This window comes from Protomyctophum parallelum (genome assembly GCF_964188405.1).
Source record: "Protomyctophum parallelum genome assembly, chromosome: 1".
NCBI lineage: Eukaryota > Metazoa > Chordata > Actinopteri > Myctophiformes > Myctophidae > Protomyctophum > Protomyctophum parallelum.
In genome coordinates this window covers 96,867,650-96,893,763 of record NC_139697.1, presented here as the reverse complement: position 1 = coordinate 96,893,763, position 26,114 = coordinate 96,867,650, and the positions used below count along the sequence as shown (strand labels likewise).

General features: G+C 44.1%; 1 protein-coding gene across 1 annotated transcript; it reads right to left on the bottom strand.

The window, feature by feature from the left end:
• Positions 1-215: 215 nt before the first annotated feature.
• On the bottom strand, positions 216-25,755 carry mepcea (methylphosphate capping enzyme a). Its single transcript, XM_083781315.1, has 9 exons — positions 25,347-25,755; positions 22,283-22,884; positions 21,220-21,410; positions 20,971-21,102; positions 19,173-19,927; positions 18,340-18,734; positions 10,703-10,921; positions 1,255-1,378; positions 216-321 (listed from the first exon to the last, which is right to left on the bottom strand). Exons 2-9 carry the CDS (start codon positions 22,838-22,840, stop codon positions 287-289), a joined length of 2,409 nt encoding a protein of 802 aa, XP_083637441.1. The 5' UTR covers positions 22,841-22,884; positions 25,347-25,755; the 3' UTR covers positions 216-286.
• Positions 25,756-26,114: the final 359 nt, after the last annotated feature.

The window sequence follows — 26,114 nt, the reverse complement described above, 5'->3', positions numbered from 1 at the left end:
TCTTCTTGATAGGTAGATGTTAAATCTTTTATGAAATTAATTAAATCCTTTTTCTTTTCTTTTTTTAGTTTTTGGTCCCCTTTCGTCTTCCAACAATTTCTTCTCGGGTGTGTGTGTGTGTGTGTGTGAGACTGTGTGTGCCTTTGAAGAACGACGCTCTTCTACAGAAGAGCTTCTCTGTCTGAGATGAGCACTGCTATGCGTTCCTCCTAAACGGAGGGAGGAAGGGTGGTGGTGGTCCAACTCGCTCACACATTCAGCATCCATCTTCCAGAAGGCAGAGTGGTCATTTGTGAAACAAGTAGATGGGCCTCTGGAAACCTGTTGAATGTGGGAAAGAGCAGAGAGGAGGAGGAGGGTGGAGGACAGGAGGAGATGAAACGTTCAGTTTGAACTTGAACTGGACTTAAATACTTACATAATTAAACCCGACTTATATACTTAACCCATTCTGACCTGAGATCAGATTCACACGAGGTTTCCACTGGACACACACTGGGTCTGATTAACCCATTCTGACCTGAGATCAGATTCAAAAAAATGTCAGTCGTTCTTCGATTTTTCAAAAAATAGCAGACCTACAAGCTCGTATCGCGCCACTCGGTGGCGCGATATGAGCTTGTAGATCTGCTATTTTTCAATAGCTAAAGCATGACATGGTGCCAACACCAAAATGGGTGCCCGGTCAGAATGGGTTAAATAATTAAGCTGGACTTATACACTTAAATAATTAGACCTAGAGTTGTCCCGAAACCATTTATTTCCTGGCACACCCAAAATCATTCATATATACAGTTAATATGTGAGGGCGTGTTAGGTTGCGCACAGGTGGGCAACCATGCTGTTTTGGTGCTCAGACCCAGTCAACCACCAAGCCACACACATAGCCGAGATGAATCCAATTATGCACCGATTGCCATGGACGATAAGACAAGTTTTTTGGGGAAAATAAATCCATATTTAGAACATTTCTCTAATCTCGTGTGCAGGTGATGACATGCACATTACATGCATAATATAATTACATTTTCTTTCTTTTTTTTATAATGGGCTAATTGGCAACGAAAGCCAAAACTGGTGACCACCAGGTGGCGCTGAAAGAGTTTTAAGGGAGTGGTTGCACCACTTTTATAATAAAAGTAAAAAGCAACAACAAAAAAGAAAAGAAAACGAGTGTGTGTGTGTGTGTGTGTGTGTGTTTGTGTGTGCGTGTGCGCATGCACACATGCATGCACGCGTGTGTGCGTGTGTTACCTCGTAATTTACACTCGGGCGTCCCGATCAGCTCGTAGCTGGAGAAACCTACTTCCGATGTGAGGAACACTGAGAACTGCTCCGGTTTGAGCCGGATGCTGTGGTAGTTCCTGAAGATGGTCTCCTGCAGAGCAAAGTATTGATAGTTGATACGTAGGAACATATAAATGTATACAATGTTAGGTCCATCGCACCGGGACGGAACACAATCCATTGATTGGTCCATTAACACCCATTTTGGTGTTGGCATCATGTTATGCTTTATCTATTGAAAAATAGCAGATCTACAAGCTCATATCGCGCCACCGAGTGGCGCGATACGAGCTTGTAGGTCTGCCATTTAAAAAAGAATCGAAGAACGACTGACATTTTTAGAATCTGATCTCAGGTCAGAATGGGTTCATCAGACCAGTGTGTGTCCAGTGGAAAACCTCGTATGAATCTGATCTCAGGTCAGAATGGGTTAATAACATGCTCTGAAATTGCCCAAGGCCACCCATCCGACCACTGACCCGAGGACGATTCCACAAATGCCTTCTGAATCCTGACAGTTTTCTGAAAAAACTAATATTTTCATGTCGTTCTCAAATATTTTCATGTCAAGGACCCCCAAAAATATATGTAATTGGCCGCCGACCCCCATCTGAAAATATGTTGTTCCAGGGACCTCCCAGAAGTAAATATTTATTTAGATAGATTATTACCGGTATCTATTGCTAGTTTGACCACTGAAAATAGCCAATCTACAAGCCCACAACACGTTGCAGCGAGACGTGTTGTGAACTTGCAGATATGCCATTTTCAGTGTGCGACATTGCTTCCATAGATTAAGAGTCGACATGCCGACTTCTATGGAATCCAAAAGACTGAATAGGCGACTTCCTCGTCCACGTAAGACGTAAAGGGCTGTATTTTGCGTGTCTTAAAGGGACACTTCACCCTTTTTGCAAAAAAATATATGTTAATGACGTTTAAAAGCTTTAGAACACTTTCCTGTGTGTCTTTATGTGTGTAATCTGTGGTTTTAGATATTTTAGATTGTATCAGTGAGCCCAGTGTCTCTGATGTCATGGACACTGGGCTCACTTACTTCTTGGACTACATGTTGTCTCAGTAAGACAGCTCTCCCCCTATTCACAAGGAGGAGCAGTGGACCAAAGAAGTATGGGAATTGTAGTCCAGGAAGGTAGTGAGACCAGTGTCCATGACATCAGAGACACTGGACTCACTGCTACGATCTAAAATATCTAAAACCACATATTACACACATAAAGACCCCCAGGAAAGTGTTCTAAAGCTTCTAAACGTCATTAACATGTATTTATTTGCAAAAAGGGTGAAGTGTCCCTTTAAGTACCAGGTCTTATTACTTAACTTAAGACCTGGAGACCACGCGGTCAATGCACTTTGGCCACTCAGAATAGCCAAATGGCATTTATCGCGCCTCCAGGTCTTAAGTTAAGTAATAAGCCCTGGTACTTAACACATTGTATGCTAGAGTTTTCTATTTGCTCAGGCTTGCTGGTGCTAAGCGATTAACATTGGACTTTTGAACTTTTTAGGGGCCCACAGCGAGGGGCCTCTTATAGCTAGAATCACATCGCATAAATAAAAAGTAGGCCAAACATGTCCACTTCAATTTAAAAAAAAAATTATGATTCTACCATCTTCCATTCTGGAGATATTGACCTTTTTCTAAAACCTGCTTTTGAAGGCACGCTGCTCGCTTGAAAAAACAGCAGAGATATGGAAGGTTGAAGTTGACAGACATTGACAGACAGATATAAAAATGAACACAAATAATATCATATACATACTACACACTGAATGAAAGCCCTGAATGTCTACTTTTAGGAGGAAAACAAATACACATGGTCCCATGTATAGTTTGTCAGTAATTGGCTATTGAATGCAGCTTGCGCCCACCAGAGAGGATTTCAGAAAATGCATGGACCAGAAGAACTATTATTCACAAAATAAGGCCTATAGCGAAATGTACATACTATATACCGTATGAAACAGAAGACTCTCTGCTTTCATAAGAAAAATACTTCTACTGTAATAATAATGAAAATCACACCCCTGTGAAGTGAGCAGTGCAATGTTGCACTGCTCACTTCACAACATTGCACTGCTCACTTCACATGGGTGTGATTTTTATTATTATTACAGTATTAGTTTTTTTCTTATGAAAGCAGAGAGTCTTCTGTTTCATACGGTATATAGTATGTACATGTCGCTATATGCCTTATTTTGTGAATAATAGTTCTATAGGTCCATGCTTTCTCTAATCAGACCAGTGTGTGTCCAGTGGAAACCTCGTATGAATCTGATCTCAGGTCAGAATGGGCTAAAGTTCTCTCTGAAAAAGAGAATTTTATAAATGAAATGGATTCAATAGTCTAGTATTGACAAACAGTATATGGGATATGTGTATTTTATTTGTTTTCCTCCTAAAATTAGACATTTAGGGCTTTCATTCAGTGTGTAGTTGATACTTTATTTATGTTTATATCTGCCTGTCATGATAACGTCATGATGATGATGATTCTATGCACATATGTGATCATTGTCTCAGTAAACAAAATCAACAGATCGTTTGATAGCATAACAGTGACTTGAGAGGTTGACATGTCTGGACATGAACCACAGGAGCGACTCAACTCGCAGTGGGGGGGGGGGGTTCCACGACATGTCTGGACATGAACCACAGGAGCGATAAGCGTAGCCAGGCTGGCTGTGATTTCGACAAAATGACAGACAACACGATGGCTTCCGCAGCTTAGGATTGTATTAGTTATCCATTACAAACGGGTCGATTACGTCCCAGACGCCTTATCACTGCAATTGGCTGGCGAAGGCGCTATGGCGATTATGGTGATCAACTGCCGAGAATCTTTTTTCCGAGAATGAGAGTAGCATTGCAAACTGCAAAACGATCGATCGCAACTCGCAGTGTGGGGGGGGTTCCACGGTGTGATATCTGCTAGCCTAGTATACTGCTTCTTTGTCCAAACATGGCTGACGCGACGGCGAAAAAAAGACAGTTGGTCAGATGTATACTGCTTCTCCTATGGCGGTCCTTCGAGAATACGTCATTCGTTTCGCGTATACCTGTCCGTGAAATGGCGATCGACCGTTGGAGATTATTATTGGTTTATATACGGGTTTATATTTCCGAGAATGAGGCGGCAGACCGGTGAGTTGTCGTTGGAAAGAATTAGAGAGGGCTGTGTCGGCGGTGCAAGGCGATCGCAAGGCGCAGTGGGGCCTGGGGGGGGGAACTCAAACTGCCAAAGCGATCAAGAGACTCCCCCCACAAAGCTTCCTCGGGAGAAACCATGTAGAAACAGGAGGGGAGGGGGAATCGAGTGTATTCACAGACACTAGAGTATGGGTAACTCCATTTTAGATGCCCTGACATCTGCGTTGGTCTATGCCGTTGCCGTGCAGACCCATACGTGTAATGGAGGCATTGGAGGAGGGAGCGTCTTCGCCACAGACAGACCTCTTTTCAGGAGGGAGGGGCTTTTTACTCCCGGATCACATATTGGAGCTTCCTGGAGACGAAAGCTGTTATTTTCTTCGGTGTCCTGGAGCATAGGACGTTGATGTACAGTAAGCAATAAAAAAACGTATAAAACGTATACATACGCTTCGCGCGTACGGCGTTCGATATTAATAAAGCGTATGGATACGTTTCCAGCATTTTTTGTGTTAAGACACGCAAAATACAGCCCCATGTCTCCATTCATTGGTTGTGTAAGACGGAAACCTACACCAATAGCTGAATAAAGGAGGGGCTAGCACCCCTCTTCAGCTCACCAGAGAGGGTTGCTAGGGACATTTTTCGGTCGTAGTGGCTACATCTGTCATTTAAAAAATGATTTTTTTTTAGCAAATATCTTAGTTAAATTGAAATTGAGTTGACGTGTTTAAAAAAAAAGGGTAACTGTTGTATAATTTCAATATTACACACAAGGGCTGTGCTTTACCGTAATTTAATGGCACTTCTGAACTCCCTATTGCACGCAGGCGTGCCATTAATGACGGTAAAGTGCAACATTGCTTAATTGTTTGGCACCAAGGAAGTGGTGAACAGAGAGAGAGAGAGAGAGAGAGAGAGAGACAGACTGACCAAGTGGTGAACAGAGAGACAGAGAGAGAGAGAGAGAGCGAGAGAGAGAGACAGACTGACCATGTGGTGAACAGAGAGAGAGACAGACTGACCAAGTAGTGAACAGAGAGACAGAGAGAGAGAGAGAGAGAGAGAGAGAGAGAGAGAGAGAGAGAGAGAGAGAGAGAGACAGACTGACCAAGTGGTGAACAGAGAGACAGAGAGAGAGAGAGAGAGAGAGAGAGAGAGAGAGAGAGAGAGAGAGAGAGAGACAGACTGACCAAGTGGTGAACAGAGAGACAGAGAGAGAGAGAGAGAGAGAGACAGACTGACCAAGTGGTGAACAGAGAGACAGAGAGAGAGAGAGAGACTGACCAAGTGGTGAACAGAGAGACAGAGAGAGAGAGAGAGAGAGAGACACAGACTGACCAAGTGGTGAACAGAGAGACAGAGAGAGAGAGAGAGAGAGAGAGACAGAGGGACTGACTGACCTAGCGACAGACAGTCATCCAGAGAGCCCTGCTCTGCTTGCCAGAGAGAGGGCTATAAATACTGCCATAGAAGTGAAGTGGGAAGCTGTGGGCCGGCCCTGGATTCCCTTCATCCTCAGAGCCCAGGCCAACAAACAAGCTAACGACGTCTCAATCGTCTACTACTAACACCCCCATGACGACTCCAGCCGCGCTATTTAGGCCTGACATCGAAATAAAAAAGTTCGCTCTGAAAGAATATATATATTCAAAGATTTGTGCCGCATTTTTACGATTTTTCAAAGAAATAGCAGACCTACAAGTTCTATGAGCTTGTAGATCTGCTATTTTTCAATAGCTAAATTATAACAATGTTTAAAACACCAAAAGGGGTTGCCACCCAAAATTGGTTAATAGCACCTTCTTCCTATAACCCCTTAAGACTTGACGCCAGATTTTTTTGGACGGTTTTCTGAAAAACCTACGTTCCTAACTTCCTATGTCAGTGGTTCTCAAACTATTTCATGTCAAATAAATGATATGCATTTGGCCGCCGACCCCCCATCTGAAAATGTGTTGTTCCAGGGACTCCCAGAAGTAAATATTTGAGTTAAAAATGTTCAAAAGATTTGTATACATTTTCACCATTAAAAAAAAAAATAGCATTTCTACAAGCTCATTGTTATGAGCTTGTAGATCTGCTATTTTTTTATTTTTATTTTAAAGTTTAAAATAATAGTTAAAGTGGTTAAACGTTAAAGGACCACTTCACCACTTTTCAACCTATCTTCATATAATAGGTCCACACTAATAATCATGAACAAATGGCGCAATTTCTTTCTACTCAGTCTGTGTCTCATAGGAGGGCTGTGGGCAGTGGGCAGTGGCCAATGAGATCATCAATGGGGAATACAAGCTAATAGAAACTGCAGGCTTTCTAGTCCTGAAAAGTTGCAATGCGAAAATGGAAGCCATCGTTCTCACGATAATGAAAATCTATTTTTGTAAAATAAATCTTGTTTAAAAAAAAGATCTGCCTAATGATGATGTCACTGGAAGACGGTTTCTAAACTGCCCACAGCCCTCCTATGAGACACAGACTGAGTAGAAAAAGATCGTGCCATTTTATCATGATTATTAGTGAGGACCTATTATATGAAGATACGTTGAAAAGTGGTGAAGTGGTCCTTTAAGACAACATAAATGCGTCCGCAGGTCTAAATGGGTTAAAAGCACCTTCATCAACACCACCGAGCTCCCCACATTCTGGCGAGAAACACCTGACTGGCGGAATGCATTCCTGCTGGACCGTTATATTTCTAGAGTTCATGGCTAAAGCGAAAAATAAAGCCTCACGACTGCAAAAACAATGTCGTATAGATTATAGCCATGTCATAATGTGTGATTTATGAGACGGTGTGAAAGCAGCACGGATGATTCCTAAACAATTTGCACAATATGTAAATTAAGTTATATTAATATTGTTCCTGCTGCTGCTGCCAACCAGGTTAAGAAGTCACAGACTACTGATGTTTTAACCTTTGGTCTTATACAAAAGCATAAAATATCCGACCGAGACTATTAAGATTTTATGTGAAATCCTTCTGAACATAATCGCTTAGTTTGACCACTACAAATGCTTACAATTATAACCGAAAACAGCCTATCTAGAAGTGGACTGAGAGCTTGTGTAGATGGGCTGTTTCCGCTGCGTGACTGACATACTTCCATAGAAAAAATAAAGACTCAAATCAAAAGTGGTTGAGATAGCAGCATCTTCCTCCGTAAAGAGCAACCTTTATCACCAAGGTCCCACATACTGAAAGGGAAAAAAAACCTGTGACATGCATAAATATAAGTTTGTATACATGTATATATATATTTTAAGTTATATGGGTAAAAGCTTTTCGGACATTGTTGGAGTATTTTCTTTTTTGTTTCAGTTTTGTTTTAATGTATTTGATTTCAAATAATGTTCGAAATAAACTCATTCATTCATTCCCTGTTTGACATTATTATACATTCGTAGAGTTGCCAGATGAGTGGAAAAGCAGCCATCGTTTATTCCTACTTAAACCATCTACAGTTTAGTTTACACACGTTTAACCCATTCTGACCTGAGATCAGATTCATACGAGGACACACACACTGGTCTGATTAACCCATTCTGACCTGAGATCAGATTCTAAAAATGTCAGTCGTTTTTCGATTTTTCAAAAAATAGCAGATCTACAAGCTCATAGCGCGCCACTCGGTGGCACGCTATGAGCTTGTAGATCTGCTATTTTTCAATAGCTAAAGCATAACACGATGCTAGCCCGCTATGCCCGCCCATGATCCTGGTACGTAACACTTTTGGCAACTGGCGAGATGGAAGTTACATTCCAAGGTGAATGAAGATTATTATTATATCGTGGCTGTCTGGCAGGAACCTCCATATGTTTATCAGATTATTATTATTATTATATCGTGGCTGTCTGGCAGGAACCTCAATATGTTTATCAGATTATTATTATTATATCGTGGCTGTCTGGCAGGAACCTCAATATGTTTGAACTAATCTTCATAAATTAACGGCCTACTTTAAGCATACTACAGCGTCACACAAATGCATCAAAGGTAGCAGGAGAGCTTGTAGATCTGCTACTTTTCCTAATTTGGAATTTGAATCCAGAAAAGTAACAGTTTTAATAAGACCAGTGTGTGTGTCCAGTGGAAACCTCGTATGAATCTGATCTCAGGTCAGAATGGGTTAAACGTGTGAAGTTTACACCCAACTGAGACCATTTTTGTAGAGGAGGCAAACTAATATTGTTTATGCCGTTTGCTTTGATCGAATAATTGATTGAACACGTAGGCCTAACGTTGTACTATGATTTGATTTGGGTGTGTTTCTAAATAAAGTGTTAGTGTTGATTATCGTGTATGAAATGAATCCAATTATAGTAAACTAATACTATTATACTAAAATAGATAAAGATCAAAGGGAAAAGAGACCTTTTTACAGTACAATAATGTTTCAAATTACACAATAATCAACACACACACTTTATTTAGAACACACCCAAATTAAATCATATTACGGCGTACGTGTTCAATCAATTATTCAAGCTTGTAGGTCTGCTATTTTTGAAAAATCGAAGAACGACTGACATAGAAACATAGCTTTTTCAGAAAACTGTCAGGATGTAGAAGACATTTTTATAATCTGATCTCAGGTCAAAATGGGTTTTAATAATGGACTATAGTTATTCTGCTAGTCGTTGACCAGAGAACAATAACACAAAAACATGTTTTTCTCACCACCGGCCCGGGTGACCTTCTTCAGGCAAACAAAGTCCATCCCAGGCTGAAACATGTCTGGGCATGTTGTGCTGCGGTGGTTTTATGACCAACTAGCCTTTTAATAAAGCCATTTTACATTTGGAAGAGTGTCTCTGTATCTATTTTTTCCCTTCATGATTTTATTACTATATCAATTATTATGTCAGGGCCAGGGGTCGTCAACAAGTGTGAGATAAAATATATATATATATTTTTTACATGAACCAAGTCTTGAACCCTAGTATTCCTATTCTGAGGACTCGAACTTTAGCCAAAACAAATAGCAGATCTGTCACTGTGAGCTTGTAGATCAGCTATTTTTGACAAAGAGGTTGAATCTGCGACACAATTTCCTACAATATGTATAGTGGGGGTTCCTGCTTCATCTCTCTCTCAGCTAAGGGGTCCCTGCTTCATCTCTCTCTCAGCTAAGGGGTCCCTGCTTCATCTCTCTCTCAGCTAAGGGGTCCCTGCTTCATCTCTCTCTCAGCTAAGGGGTCCCTGCTTCATCTCTCTCTCAGCTAAGGGGTCCCTGCTTCATCTCTCTCTCAGCTAAGGGGTCCCTGCTTCATCTCTCTCTCAGCTAAGGGGTCCCTGCTTCATCTCTCTCTCAGCTAAGGGGTCCCTGCTTCATCTCTCTCAGCTAAGGGGTCCCTGCTTCATCTCTCTCAGCTAAGGGGTCCCTGCTTCATCTCTCTCAGCTAAGGGGTCCCTGCTTCATCTCTCTCAGCTAAGGGGTCCCTGCTTCATCTCTCACTCAGCTAAGGGGTCCCTGCTTCATCTCTCACTCTCTCAGCAGCTCTCTTTCAGGTAAGGGGTCCCTGCTTCATCTCTCTCTCAGCTAAGGGGTCCCTACTTCATCTCTCTCTCAGCTAAGGGGTCCATGGCCTGCAAAATTATCCTTTGTGATTTTAACGGTTCCAGTTCCTTAGCAATTCCCTATAAACGGTCTGATGGTACAAAATAAATCAAATGGACCCTTATGGTTCCATTTGTACCCTCTCAGAGTTACGGTGGTCCTTGAAATTAAAAAAAGTTTGAGAACTAACTGGTATTGTAATTGTATTAGCAGCCCTGAAGTCCACATGCCAGCTCTGACAGTGTGGCACCGAGTTCCGTGCTACGAGCATGTAGATCTGCTATGTTTGAAAAATACCCATATAGAAACATAGGGGTTTTTTCAGAAAACTGTCATGATTTAGAAGAACATTTGTAGAATCTGGTCTTAACCCATTCTGAACGGGCACCCATTTTGGTGTTGGCATCATGTTATGCTTTAGCTATTGAAAAATAGCAGATCTACAAGCTCATATCGCGCCACCGAGTGGCGCGATACGAGCTTGTAGGTCTGCTATTTTTTTTTTAATCGAAGAGCGACTGACATTTTTAGAATCTGATCTCATGTCAGAATGGGTTAATCAGACCAGTGTGTGTCCAGCGGAAACCTCGTATGAATCTGATCTCAGTTCAGAATGGGTTAAGTCCTAAATGGGTTAAGTTGAAGACCCCCTGTAATAATAATGACACGGGGTCTTACTGTGAGTTTCTTCCGGCGTGCGTAGCTGTCCCAGGGCTGTGGCTCCAGGATGAACAGGCCGCCGGGCCTCAGATGCCTGTAGACGCGGTGGAAGAGGCGCTTGAGGCCGCCGTCGCCCCAGTTCAGGTGGATCCACTTGGTGACGCTCATGCACATGACCACGTCGTACTCGGCCCTCTGCGTCAGCAGCAGAGAGTCGTTCTCCAGCACGTAGTTGGCCTGGAAAACAAAATAATAATAATAAAACTTTATTTTGTATCGCACCTTTCATGACATGAAATGCAGCTCAAAGTGCTTTGCAGAGCAAAATGAGAAGAAGAGGTTGCGCATCAGCAATGGAGTGCCAAACCCAAATCCAGTATACATAAAATGGTTGCACGTCCAACAATTAAACAAATGGCGCACAAAGTACTCACATTTCCATTTCTTTATTGGCACACTCTGATGAAGGCTGCATAGCCGAAACGCGTAAGCGTTCCTTTTTGGTGTGTGCCAATAAAGAAAAGGAAATGTGAGAAGTTGAGAACTTTGTTAAATTTTTGGACGTGCTACCTTTTTCGAGTTTTTTGAATTCCTATTTTTTATGCTTTACAGAGCAATAGAGAAAAAAAGAAAAGCAAAAGGCGTAAAACAACTAAAACTAGAAAAAGTGCCCTTCTGGGCACAGGTCTCCACCAGGTTATCCACAGATCCGTGCAGTTAGAGGTAAAAACACTTTTTGGCCAGTTATAGCGCCACCTTGAGGCTGAGTTGAAATTGTTCATGTGGCATTTCGTCCTCGGCCTAGTGGGAATGTGCGTGCACAATTTCACGGAAATCACGCGATGTGTTCATGATTTGCAGCATTTTGTTTGAAACTGAGCACTCCTGTGAACTTTGGAAGCCAATCTTAACCAATCAGGATGGAGTCTGAGAAATCTGAAAGACCCGTTTCGTTGAATGGCTCTAGAGAGACTGTGTACTAATTTGCGTGATGTTTGGACAAAATCTGTAGGTGTACTGTGAAAAAACTTGTTTTGCACAAAGCGGCCTCCTGGTGGCGCTATAACAGGTCATTCTGGAAAGTTGGCATCCAGGGAGTGTGTGTGCAAAATGTGGCATCGACCGGGTTAACGGTGGCCGAGATTAGCTGTTCACGGACACACGGACGGACGGACGGACGGACACACACACGGACGGACGGACGGACACACGGACGGACGAAGTGCAAAACATACTCTCCCCACATGCCTTCGGCCTGGTGGAGACAATAATAGCAGTAATGCAATACAGCGAGGACATGAATAACATGAATTAAAAGCTCCACTAAAAGCTAGAGTAGTGTAGAAGTAGGTCTTGAGCTGTGCTTTAAAAATGTCTACAGAGGCTGCCTGTCGAAGGTGTAGTGGGAGTTTGTTCCACGCCGTCGGCACGTAGAAGCAGAAAGCTGCTTCCCCGTATTTCTTTTGTGGTGGACGGAGGAGACAGAGAGATGTTTGAGAGTATAGTAGTGCTGCACGATTCTTGCTCAAATGTGAATCTCGTTTTTTATTTCCTCCACAAGAATTGAGATCACGATTCTCAAACGAATCTCATTTTTTCTATGAGAATATTTATTGTCTTTAGTCTGTAGTTGCTGAACATTACTACATTAAAAATGTGGGACCTGGAACTACTGTGGCTTTAAACGGACAACATCAAAGTGCTTGACTCAAAACAGGACTCAATTCAGGACGGGAACACCTTTTGGTGTTTTAAGGATTAAAACAGCAAGACAGCAGTCCTTTAATAATTAACACACCTCTCGCCTCAGTCAAGAACCTCAGCTCAGACCTTGTTGACACTTCAGTAAGTTCACAGAGTTTCTTAATGCTTTATCTTTTCCTTTTGCAGAGAGCAGTGAACTAGCCCTGGAATGGTGTTTGATTGAATATCGTATCATTTCATCATCAGGTACCGTAGGTCACAACGCAGACACTAGTGTGCACATCAGAGTGTTGACAGAAGACATTCTTCGCTAGCCTGGGGTTCCAGCCTGATTCACTGCGTTCCGTGGATCTGAAAATGTCACTGCGCTACTCAGTGTGGACAGAGGCTGCTCCACTCGCATTTCATGACGTCAACCGTTACGTAGCCACGTTGATGCCGATACGTCATCAGCCAGCGCCACTCTGTCAATGCTTCTTCTCACTGTCTCACACGAGTAAACCATTCAGTAGTACAGTCAAATGCAGTAGTCAAAGTCTCTTGAATAGTTTTCCATTTAGTTTTAGTCACATTTTAGTCACCTGGAATGTTTTAGTATTGGTCTAGTTTTAGTCGACTAAATCTACAGTTGATGCCGTCGTAATGACTGAAAATAGCTGATCTACAAGCCCACAACGCGTCACAATGCGTCACAACGCGGCGCGATGTGAGCTTGTAGATAGGCTATTTTCAGCATGCAACTAATTGTGAAATGACTTATACCGGATCTCTTGTCCACTAGTCCCTTCCTAACATTTTACTCTAGTTTTTTATCTGTTGACGAAATTAGTCATCATAGCTTAGTTTTTATTTAGTTTCCATTTAGCCTTCGTCAGTGGAAAAAAGGTAGTCGACAAAAGCAACACGGCCTTCATATGTCCCGCCTAGCCGTGTGGAGACTGTCCAGACTGAGTAGCGTAGGGACATTTTCAGATCGGTGGAACACAGCGAATCAGGCTGGAACGCCCAGGCTAAGTCTTTGCCGCTCAAGGACACACACTGACCGTTACAAATGATTCAACAGGTTCAACCTGTGATGGTGATTTATTAGCGGTGGTCTCTCTCTAGGTCAAACAAACAAGATAAAAGGTGAATGTCGAATGAGAACAACGTGCCGCTAACAGGACAACTCACCCTTTTTCCTCCCGGAATCTTTCCCAGTGAGGGGTGGGAGAGGCTGGACTTTGAATATCTCTAACTATAAACTTTCACAACAGCAGACAGACAGCCTAAATACAAATATAATTTATGAAAAGGCTATTACAGTGAAGTCGGTTCACGGAAGTTGTTGTACGCTATGTGATTGTCTCCACCAGGCCGAAGGCATGGGGGGAGAGTATGTTTTGCACTCCGTCCGTCCGTCCGTCCGTCCGTGTGTGTGTGTGTCCGTCCGTCCGTGTGTGTGTGTGTGTGTGTGTGTGTCCGTGAGCAGCTTATCTCGGCCACCGTTAACCCGGTCGATGCCAAATTTTGCACACACACTCCCTGGATGCCAACGATGAACCTCTGCCCCAAACTTTCCAGAACGGCCTGTTATAGCGCCACCAGGAGGCCGCTTTGTGCAAAACAAGTTTTTGCACAGTACACCTACAGATTTTGTCCAAACATCACGCAAATTGGTACACAGTCTCTCTAGAGCCATTCAACGAAACCGGTCTTTCAGATTTCTCAGACTCCATCCTGATTTACTTTTGTTGCCCTTTTATCCAACCACCAGATGAAGGCAAGCTGCAATGTCCTACATTCCTATCCTAGTGGAGACCTGTGCCCAGAAGGGCACTTTTTCTAGTTTGATTTGATTTGATTTATTTAGAAAAGCAATCATAATACAGCATTATAATCAGCGATCCAAGGATTACACAGTAAAGTCCAAAGACTTATTTCCACTGGGGTCCTCTCACACTGAACGGAACAATACTTTAAAATACATCACAAATACATAACAGTACATATACATTACATACACAACACAACAAGTACGTCCCTATCCATCCCTCTAAGATGACCCTTTATAGGGGACCCTTTTCCAGAAGCCATTTTTTTGTCTTCTGTTTAAAGGCTATTCCACTGTGTGGCTCCTATATAAATGAATGAGCCTTTGCCCACTTTACTTTCAAAAGCAGGGAGCACCACATCTGCAATACTGGCTCTGGTGAAATGGTTGTGTACCTCGTTTACCTGCCTGAAACATGTTCTTAAAACTTCTGGGACCTCTCCGTATTTAATTTTATGGACCATGTTTAGTCTAGCCATTGTAACCTTTGATTCAACTGGGAGCCAGTTCAGCTCTCTGAACTGGTTCCTTCCTATATGGGTTCTGGGTTCCATCCCTAGTATAACCCTGATCAGTCTATTTTGAGCTGACTGTAGCTTTGTTTTAAAAGACTTAATCAAGCCCTCGAACCACGATGTACACGCGAAATCAAAGTGGCACAGGATAAGGGAGTTTGCTACCACTAATTTTGTCTCCCTATCCATGTATCTTGCTGTTCGAGCTAGAAACTTAGTCAGTCCGGAGACCTTGTTTAGCACCTTGCTGGCCATATTTCGGCCGTCTAAGTTACCCTCTAAAATACAACCCAAGTGATAATTTTGCTGCTATGTATTCCGAATTTATTTTGATCTTGAAGTCTGTGCTTCTTCCTAATTTGATTTTCGAGCCAAACAGAATTGATTCTGTCTTCCCTGAGTGTAAAGATAACTTATTATCTATAAGCCAGGAACTAACAGTGGCTACTTCCTCAGTCAGGGAGCTTTCTAATGTGGTTTGATCCTTGTGGGACATTAGCAGTGCAGAATCATCAGCGTACAGGAACAAATCACAGTTACAAGCATCTGTCATATCATTCACGTACACTGAAAATAGGGCTGGACCTAGAATGCTTCCTTGTGGAACTCCACATTCCATGGTGTTTGGGTCAGATAAAATGCCATTCACCTCTACCCTTTGTTCGCGCCCCGTCAGATATGATTTGAACCATTTACATGTTGCCCTGTCCGCCCCCAGAGCCTCAAGCTTGCTCAGTAACCTACATTGATTCCACAAAGTTTTCCATTGTCAACTGCTTTCCTAATTTGTTCTGTTAAATATAATAAACATGTGTCGGTTGAGTACGATTTTCTAAAGCCAGATTGGAGTTTATACATTAGGTTATTCCTATTTAGGTATTCATTTAGTTGCTCATTAATCATCTTCTCGAAGATTTTTGATACCGAGCTCAAAATTTACACCGATCGGTAGTTACCGGGGTCATTTTTGGCTCCTTTTTTATACAGGGGGAGTATTTTAGCCTTTTTTAGATCTTGTGGGAAGACACCCTGTTCTATGGATAGGTTGAAGATGTAAGTGATATATGGAGCCATCTGTGCTGCTGCATCCCTTAAAAAGAGAGGAGATATACCATCCAGACCTGTGGCCTTTGCACAGTTAATCTCAGAAAGCATCCCTGAGACCGCCTCCACTTCCACCTTCTGCAGGGAGAATGAGTTAGAGGTCACCCCCTGGTTCTCATAGAAGTTCCTAACCCTGTTAATGTCAAAAATACCCGGAGAAGCCGGCAATTTAGCGACCAGCTCTGCTGCTACATTATTGAAATAATTATTGAATTGGTTTGCCACTATTTGCTTATCAAAAACCATCTCATCATTGATTTTAAGGCCGATCTTGCTGCCTTTATTATTATTGACTTTATTACCTGCTCCTAGCTCTTTTAGGGTTTTCCAGAGTTTTTGTGTGTTACCTTTATTCTCCATTATCTGATCTTTATAGTGGGTCCGTTTTGCCTTATCTATGAGCCTCTGGGTCTCATTTCTTAGCTTCTTAAAAAGAGCAAGAGTCGGAATTGCGGTAAGATTTATGGGCTCTCTCTCTGGCCCTGATGGACTCCAATATTTCATTATTAAACCAGCGACTAGACCTCTGTTTAGTTCTCACCTGTCTGAGGGGTGCGATTGTGTCAATGGCTTGGGTGAATTCCTTCCCAAAAGCTTCCCAAGTTTTATTGACACAGCCTCCCGTTAGAACTGGTGTCCAGTCCCTCTTTCCTATTTGCTCTGTGAATTTGTCCGCAGAGTAATTTTTAAGAGACCTCGCCAGGACAGTCTTATGGTCATTGTATGTATCCCTTACTATTTTTCTTGTGCAGAATGTCATATAATGGTCGCTAATGCCATACTCGATGGTTCCACTCTGTGAAATCTTTGTGACATCTGAGACTAAGATAAGATCTATTATGGTTTTTGTTGTTTCACTTACTCTAGTAGGTTGTTTGATTAGTTGCTTAAAACCATAGGAGTTACACAAATATTTATTTCATTGTAGGGTGGGTATGTTTAGATACATCGGTATTCATGTCTCCCATCAGATTGATCTCCATTGAATCAGCCACATTGGATAACACAGAGTATTATTACTAGGTACCATTTGAGTGGGCAAAACCTTACATTATACTAAATTATACTAAATTGTTTATAGGGTCAATAGAAGTAAAATGATGAAGCCTTTCCATAGGAGTATCTTTTTATATTTTTCCAAAAAGAATACAAACAGCCAATAGCATATTACAAGTTAAAACGGGCGAGCACCGGGGTGAGTTGTCCAGTATTCAATGGAATGAAGTTATGCACGCTAGATTGAGAAATACATTATGAATGGAATATCACGTTACAATTTTTGTTCATGTTCTTGAGTCATGGCAACAATTGACTACATGTAAATGCACACAATACTTGCGAGACTTTCTCTTTTTGATTCTATAAAACAGTGTGGAAGTGGAGGACCCCCAAGGGGTCGTTGAGGGAGTTCCAGGGGGTCCCCATCTAAATGATAGTTTGTAACTAGTAGACTAATGTGTGTCAAACTGGGGGTCCTTGAAATTAAACGGGTTGAGAATCACTGCTAGAGCCGTAAAAATCTTCACTTATGGGGGTCCCTGGCATACATTTTCAAAAGTAAGTCCGCGGGGCTAATTAGTGCTAATTTGGTGGTCCTTGACCCAAAGTTTGGGAACCACTGTAAAACAAGAATCACATAGTGATATTAGTATGATTATTGCGTGTATGTTTGTGTCACAAGTTAACCTCGCGCCTTATGGCAGTTGTTTGCGTGCGCTGTCTCCGTTGTGTGTCCCCCCCCCCCCCCCCCAACATTAGTCTGATCATTATTTTAGTAACGTGTATGTTTGTGTGTCACAACCTCGCGCCTCGCGGACGTTTCAGCCGCGTTTGGTTTGAAGTTATATCTTGTTATATACTCTTCCTTCCCAGTCATTCACCCCGTGTGTGTCTCTGCTGCGTTGCTGTGCAGGGATATCTGACCCTCCCCTTGAACCCTTTCCTATTAGCCAGAAGGCAGCTTTGCCTTGCATGAATAAATGTGCCACCATATCCTGAAAAACCAGCTTTCCATTCCAACATCCCCGTTTCTACCTCCATTAGAAACCAGTGATCAGCCCATCTTTGCTCACGCTGTACTTTCACTTAAAAAGGTATTTTTCACACAGGAAGCACACAAGAGACGAGCAGGTGGGCAGGGAGGGAGGCAGGCACGGGCAATCCGACAACACCAGTGTTGGAATGTGTTCAACCGTAATCTTCCCGTTTTCACATAAGGAGCACCAGTGCGAGCCTGAGCAGGCGCTATGGTTTGCTCCCCAAAGACCTAAAAAAAGGGGCACAGCACACACAAGTCCACACACATAGCGCCAAAATGTGACGCATCGGCGTTGCGAGCTTGTAGATGAACTATTCTCACCAACACGCAACACGATGGGAATATAAATAGGACTCAAGTGATTGTAAAGAAAGAGAGGAATCTAGTAGTATTAAAAAAAGCTGTGTCCCAGAAGGTCCACAATCATTTCAATACCTCAATTATCTTTTTGTTTTGCAGTGTGATGCAGGGCAGCCCTTACCTTGATGAAGGACACATTGGAGGGGAACTGCCCCAGGCGTACGGTGGGCGTCTCGGTCAGCGGGGGCGCCGCTATGGGCCCCCTGGAGATCTGCAGGGACACAGGGAACGAGAAGCTGGTAGAGACCCGCTCCACTGCGGAGGAGGAGACAGCAATGGGGGCTTTCCCACAGTCCATTCGCTCCGTCTGGATCCCTACCTCGTCGGGAGGAGGAGGAGGAGGAGGACGAGGCTCTTTCCCGTTGTCGACGGCGGGACGATGGGGGTCTCTGCTGCTGCTCTGTTGTGCCTCCTCGGTAGGGGGTGGGGCGCCCTCTCCCCCTCTCTCCGGCCCGACGGCGTTCCCATTTTCAGCTGCGCTGCCGTCGAGGCGCCTGTCCTGGTTTTCTTCTCTGCCTGCGAGAGGAGTAGTATTAGGCCCCGTCACAATTATCACACGGGCACAAGTAAATCGCTCATTGTCAGTCGTTTTTGTATTATTATTTATTTTTAAGATATTCTTATCTATGGGGCTTTTTTGCCTTTATTGATAGATAATAGGGGTGCATACTTAGTTTAGACTAGTCATTGGTTAGACATGGGTTAAGGTTAGGTTTAGGTGTGCTGCCCTGTGGGAGGTTAGGTTTAGGGTTTGAGATAGGTTGTAGTTGTAGGACCACTTGAAAGGAAACGGGGAGAGCGATTGGTTCATCAGGATCGGGACACACTGTCATGCTAGATTACCAGTCAAGGTGCCTGGACCGCAAAGCCGGCCCAGGCCACCAAACAGTCGGACATATGAATAAATCGTCCCAAGTAAATATTTCAGGATTTTGACAGCCCTTTTTTTTTCACCTGCGAGAGTGTCCTTCCCGTTGGCCTCCTCTTTCCTTGTGCTCGTCCCCCCCTGCGTGGTGGGCGCGGCCGCTGGGCGCCTCTGCAGCTCGGCAGACAGATAGTGTCTGATGTTCTTCCGGGCCATGTATATCAGGTTCTTGTCGATGTCCAGGCCCAGAATGTGGGCCGGTTTCAGTGCCTTGGCGATATAGAGAGTCAGGTGGCCCGAGTTGCAGCCCAAGTCCAGCACGTCTTTGCCCTCGAACCAGTGGCGGCGAAGCGCGCGCACCCGCGAGTCCTCGTTGGAGCCCGGGTTGCGGTAGCCATAATACTTGTTGTAGTTCCCGTACTGGAACACCTTCTGCGGCTGCTTCTTCTGCTGCTGCGGCGGCCGACCGCCGCCTTGGGCGCCGCTGGGCCTCGGCGTGTGGAAGGAGGAGGACGACTGAGTGCTCTTCCCAGACGACGCCCGGTGGTCTCCTCCTCCTCCTCCTCCAGGCCTTCCTCCTGCTGGAGGCTTCGCCGCCGCCGGAGGAGCAGAGGACGTCGTCGTCGACGACGACGTGGAGAGCCTACTGGGGGCCTCCATCTTGCCAGAGTTGCGTCTGCGCTTGCGCCTGCTGGAGTGCTGCTGCTGGTTCGTCGTGGACGCGGACTCGTCCGCGCTTTGCGCCCGGACGTGCGGAGCGGACGACACGGAGGGCGCGGCCACCTCTTCCCTGCTGCTGGTGGTCCGCTCAGCTTCCTTACTGCCGTGGGAATCCCCCGGGACCCTGGAGGAAGAGGGGTGGGAAAATATACAATATCACGATATGTTTTCAAGCATTATCACGATACATGATATTATCACGATATGTTTTCATGCATTATCACGATACATGATATTATCACGATATGTTTTCATGCGTTTTTTTTGTGTGTTACTTAAAGGACCACTTCACCACTTTTCAACCTATATTCATATACTAGTCCTTACTATAAAATGGCTACCATTTTGTTCTACTCAGTCTGTGTCTCATAGGACTGTGGGGCAGTTCAGAAACCCGTCCACCAGTGACATCATCGATGGGGAATCCAAGCTATCCAAGCAACTGAAAAGTTGCAATGCGAAAATGGAAGCCATCACGATAATAAAAATCTAAACATTTTTGTAAACAAATTGTTTAACCCATTCTGAACGGGCACCCATTTTGGTGTCAGCATCATGTTATGCTTTAGCTATTTAAAAATAGCAGATCTACAAGCTCATATCGCGCCACCGAGTGGCGCGATACGAGCTTGTAGGTCTGCTATTTTTGAAAAATCGAAGAACTACTGACATTTTTTTAGAATCTGATCTCAGGTCAGAATGGGTTAATCAGACCCAGTGTGTGTCCAGTGGAAACCTCGTATGAATCTGATCTCAGGTCAGAATGGGTTAAAAGAAATCTGCCTAACGATGACGGGTGGACGGGTTTCTGAACTGCCCACAGTCCTCCTATGAGAAGCAGACTGAGTAGAAAAATGTTGTGCCATTATATCATGATTATTAGTGAGGATCAACTATATGAAGATGGGTTGAAAAGTGGTGAAGTGGTCCTTTAACAGTACCACCTACAAGGAAAACAAAACGACAAAAAAGGAGCGACAGAACATTTACCAAAACCCAAGACCAAAATACGCATTCATTTCGGTATAGAACTGCAAATCATAGAATGCGCATTCACTTTATCACAATAAATATACACGTGAAAAGTGAAAAAAGTATATCATGGGAGACATTTTTTATCACGATTGCGATTATATTTATCACCATAAGGCGCACCACCACCCCTACCTGCTGGGAAGGGTGCAGGCTCCGCCTCCCTTGGGGTCGTCTGGCGCTGCCGGGCAGGAGGCCGCCGCCGACGACGATGTACTTAGAGGCAGCGACGAGGCGGTGGCGTTGACTTTCACCTCGCCGCCGTTTCTCCCCGCCGACGATTCCGAGAACTCAACGTGCGTGGTGGAGATGCCGCCTCCGCCGCCTCCTCCTCCTCCTCCCCCCCCTCCTCCTCCCCCTCCTCCTCCTCCCCCCCCATGGTGCCGGTTGCGATGGCGCCTCCTGGCTCCTCCGGTCCGGAACGGCCCCGCCAGGAAGCCCCTTCTGTCGGCGATGCCGCTGTTGAGGTTGAGCGGGTCCGTGATGTCCCGCGGGATGAGGATCTCCACCGGGTCGCGGCTCTTGCTGGGCAGCGGCGAGGACTTGGGCGTCTCTGCGTTGATCGTCTTGCTCACCTATTGGAGGGTTGTCACGGTCGGTAATTTAATTACACAATCGTCAAATCGCAATTATTCGAGATAATGGATAATTATTTTTGTCACAATCGTGTCCACGTTGAACAGAAATAGCAGATCTACTAATTTACATCATGTCACTTTGTGACGTGTTGTATACTTGTAGATCAGCTATTTCCGCTATTTTCAAGTATAACATTTATAGAAATGTCAGTAATTTATTGGTATATTTCAGTTATTCGTCATGACTGCCCTGTGCACTTTTTTTATGATGAAGCCTTTTAGAAAAAGGCCGATGCACACCTCAAAAGGTTGACAGGTGCATAGGACAAAAGTGCATATATCGGATATTTTTATTTTTTAGAAGAGCAAAGGTTTTTGCAAGTTTCCGACAGTGTGTGGGGTCCTTTTCATTGTTTTTTCAAAGATATCCTTTAAATAATATTACGAATATTACGAAGCCTAAAAGGCAAACAGAAATGTAATTCCTATTCAACGCCGAAAACAGAACACAATTAAATTGTTAATGGCAATTATTCTAGTGACAATGAAGCCATGGACGGGAACCCCTTTTTGTGTTTTAAGGATTATGTTATACTTTAGCTATTCAAAAATAGCAGATCTACAAGCACTCGATGCCGCGCTATGAGCTTGTAGATTCTTCTGGGGGGGGGGGGGGGGGGGGGTCCCTAGAACAACACATTTTCAGATGGGGGTCTGTGGCCAATTACAGATAATTCTGGGGGTCCTTGACATGAAAAAGGTTGAGCACCACTGACATAGAAACATGAGGTTTTTCAGAAAACTGTCTCAAGATTTAGAAAGCATTTTGTAGAATCGTGCTCAGGTAAAAAATGAGCCCCTACGCTCACCTCCTCGTCCAGTAGGCTGTTGAGATTCAGCGGGTCGAAGATGTTCCCGCCCAGCAGGAAGTTGCTGGGCAGCACCGAGTCGCTCTCGGAGTTGGCCCTCCGCCGCCGCTTGCCGCCACCGGAGGCCGGATGCTTGAATCCGAAGTTGGACGTGTTGCGGCGCTTGTTCAGTTTCTGCTGCTGCTGCTGCTGCTGCTTGGACTGACTGAAGCTGTTCCTGCGGTAAATGCGGTTCTCGTTCCCTCTGGCGCTGTTGTTGTTGTTGTTGTTGTTCTTCTGGCCGCCATTCTCTGGGTTGTTGGAGCGGGCGTCGAGGGAGATGGTGTGATTCTGTTCCATCAGCGAGGACAGCACGGGACTGGAAGCTGGCAGATCGGCTGCTGCTGCGCTGCCGGGGGGGACCGAGGGGGCTTCGGTGGTCATCGTGGAAGTATTGCTGCTATTTCGCTGGGTTTCAGCACATTGCTGCGGCAGGGGTTGCAGAGACGGAGCCTGATTGGTCTCCGACGTACCACCACCACCCGTCTTCACGGTCTCTTCACCAACAGACATCTCCATCACGTTTGGATGCCGCCGATACAGACATGGAAGCCACTATGGATCTGAGAAGAAAGAAACACACAGACGATGATTGATTGTTATGGTTTCCGCCCGGGCCTCAGCTGCCTGACTCAGCATATTGATAACCATGACATGATGATTGTCTATACTACTGTATCAGAGGACTGAATGTACGTACAGTATGATACGAGATGCAAGCGTGTTCCTGCTCATTCTGCTCTCATGGTTTCAATAATCTACTAGGGACGTCATAGTCCTACTGTATATATGACTGTGTGTGGGTAATAAACTTCAGAATGCATGGTAACATATCACTGTTGTGTTGGCATGTGTTCTCCACGCCTGCGACTTGAGTCACGATGGATCTCCACCCACCATGCAAAGGGATTATATGGAGACTAGATGCCTTAGAGATGGTCGCCCTTTTAATCATTACAATGATGAGTCATTAACATTTTGAGAGCCGCCATCTAATGGTCATGTCTAGGTACCTCGGCGCCATCAACCGCACATGAGCCCCGCTTCCGTGTGCGTCACGCGCTTCACAGAGACTAAACCCAAAGCACATTGTAGTCTAGCAGCTGGCGATGTTGTTTACGTAACTTTCGCCAGAAATGGTAATATGTCGGCCACGATGGGATAAGAAAATCACTATTCTCATCTGAACGCCGGACGAATTTGACAAAAAGACGGATTTTGGAGTTTGGTATTTTTTCCAGAGAAAACAGGCAGGAAATAAATCATAATGAGTGGATTCCAGGAGGGACATAGCAACCTGCCTAGCAACCTGGGCGCAGTAGAGGTACGCGTTTGGCTTCTGCCGGTGGATTTTGATATAAATTTTGGCCATCAAAGGGTAATTATTATAACCTGCGGTGCCGCGGGTTATGGCACTAGCCACTAGGTGGCGCTGAGAGTGTTTTAAGAGTATTCATTGTAAAGTCTGTGGGGCTCAGCTGGCTGTGGACGCACATAATTCATCAAAAGATTATTGACAATCGAGATGTTATGTTTCACAATTATGTAGTCACAACCTTTTGGCAATAAATATAATGTACTCAGCATAGGCAGACCATGAGATAATGGGCCCCTGGGCCACCGACATGCAAAAAGCCCTTTATCTAAATGGAAGTTATGGAACCCCTCATTGTTTTGATGTGTGGACATTAGAATATCACAATTAATGTCGTCCCTCCCTCTGAAAGCCTCATTTAAACTGAGGATTTTAAACGCTTGCAGTAATGTTACGTATCGTGGTGGTTTTAGGACTTTTGGGGTTATTTTATTGACATGAATGAATAAGACCCATTGTCTGACAAAAGGTTAATAACAAGTGACGCAGACCGCGTCGCTGTTTATCATTAACTTTGCTTGAGCAAGAGCAAAAATACTAATTGATGTTTTCCCACCAAAAAAAGAAAAACACCCATTAACTGTTAGGTACCAATTCAATGAATGAAACTGTTGAATAAAATAATCCTGACATGGGTAAACAACGGAGAATAATCCATACTGGATTAGGTTGTTGCAGCCCTATCAGATATACCTCTGTGTATGATTGATGGATATAAAGCAAAGTCAACCATTTTACAGGTCAATCACACATGAATAAATAATACTAGCACAGATCTACAAGCCCACACACAACAACTTGCAGATCTGTGATCAGTGTGATGTTTTGGGAGGGAAGAAAAATATGAATTAAAAGTATATAAAAGTAACTACTAAAAAGGCAGCAAGTGATTCAAAGCTTCTTCTGAGCTGTGCTTGTATTTTCTCCGCCCCCCTTTCACAACACACACACACACACACACACACACACACACACACACACACACACGGCTAAAGCTAACAGTGAACACACAGAACCAACCAACCACCACCATGCTAGTTAGCATTGAAGCTAGCCACTTTAGCTCCCCAGTAAGCACGCACGCACATCACACACACACACACACACACAGCGGAGTGGAGCAGCGGCAGCAAGCGGGCCAGGGGAAGCACAACGTCGGCTCAACGTTCAGCCAACATGTCGGTGTTTTGTTGCTTTGCGGTTCCTCCACAATACCGACTAAACTAAAACGCCGAATTAAAAAAAAGCCCGAATGAAAGCAAGCGGACAGATAAACAAACCAACATGCCGCTACAGCCACAAACATCAACACAAAACACCACCTCATCCAACCAAAATAAAATGGACTCGACTTTATTTACATGTACACACACACACACACAGAGAGATCCAGCACACACCAATAATTATAAGGCTTCATTTTACATGATACTTCGACAAGTGTCGATTCCTTTATTTTATTTTTTATTTTTTTTAATTTATGTTTTAACCTTTTTTTTTTAAACCGTGCCAAAAATAATGACGTAATTTAAAAAAAGTTGAGTCAAATACGTCATAATTTTGTCGACCTTTTAAAAAAGGTAAATAAAATTTAAAAAGTATGTAAATGTATTAAAAAAATAAATAAAAAAGTGTGTCTCACTCACCCACCTCTCAACGTACAGTCACAGTTTTTGATGTCCTCCTTCTTCCTCCTCAACCAGCCATGTACTAGCGCTGGGACTACTGCCTGTCTGTCTGACTGCCTGTCTGCCTGACTGACTGAGTGTCTGTCTGTCTGAGTGCGTGTGAATGAGTGTGTGCACACTGTGCACAGTGAGTGTGACAGGGAGGGTGCTAACACTAATGTTAGCACATCAATGTACGTCAATACACGGAGATGAATAACTATGGTGTGTACTGTGTGTGTGTGTGTGTGAGACTGTGAGTGTGAGTGAGTGTATGACTGTGTGCGCGCGCGCCCTGGTGTAAATGTGTAACGATATGGAGGCTTCAGTTCCTTTCCTTCCTTCCTTCCTTCCTTCCTTTCCTTCTTTCCGCTGTCTGTCTGTCTGCCTCTCTCTCTCTCTCTCTCTCTCTCTCTCTAGTCGAGAGATGAATGTCTCTCACTCATAAGCAGGTACTACTTCATATAAGAAGACAAGAGACAGAATCTTGAAAGTAGGAAATCTACAAGCTCACAGCGCGTATCTTCCGCGACTCGTTGTGGGCTTGTAGATCTGCTATTTTCAGGCTTCTTTTTTTTTGGTCAGGCATGGCGTCGCAGACATCTGCGATGATCTCCCCGTTCTGCTTCAGTCAGGGCGGGGTCGATTCGCTCTGCAGGTCGCGTATCCGGCAATGGAGAGGATACGGAAATGCCCTGTGTCCGTATGTGGACCTTACCGGATGCAGTAGGCGGGCTCTAGACCGGATCTG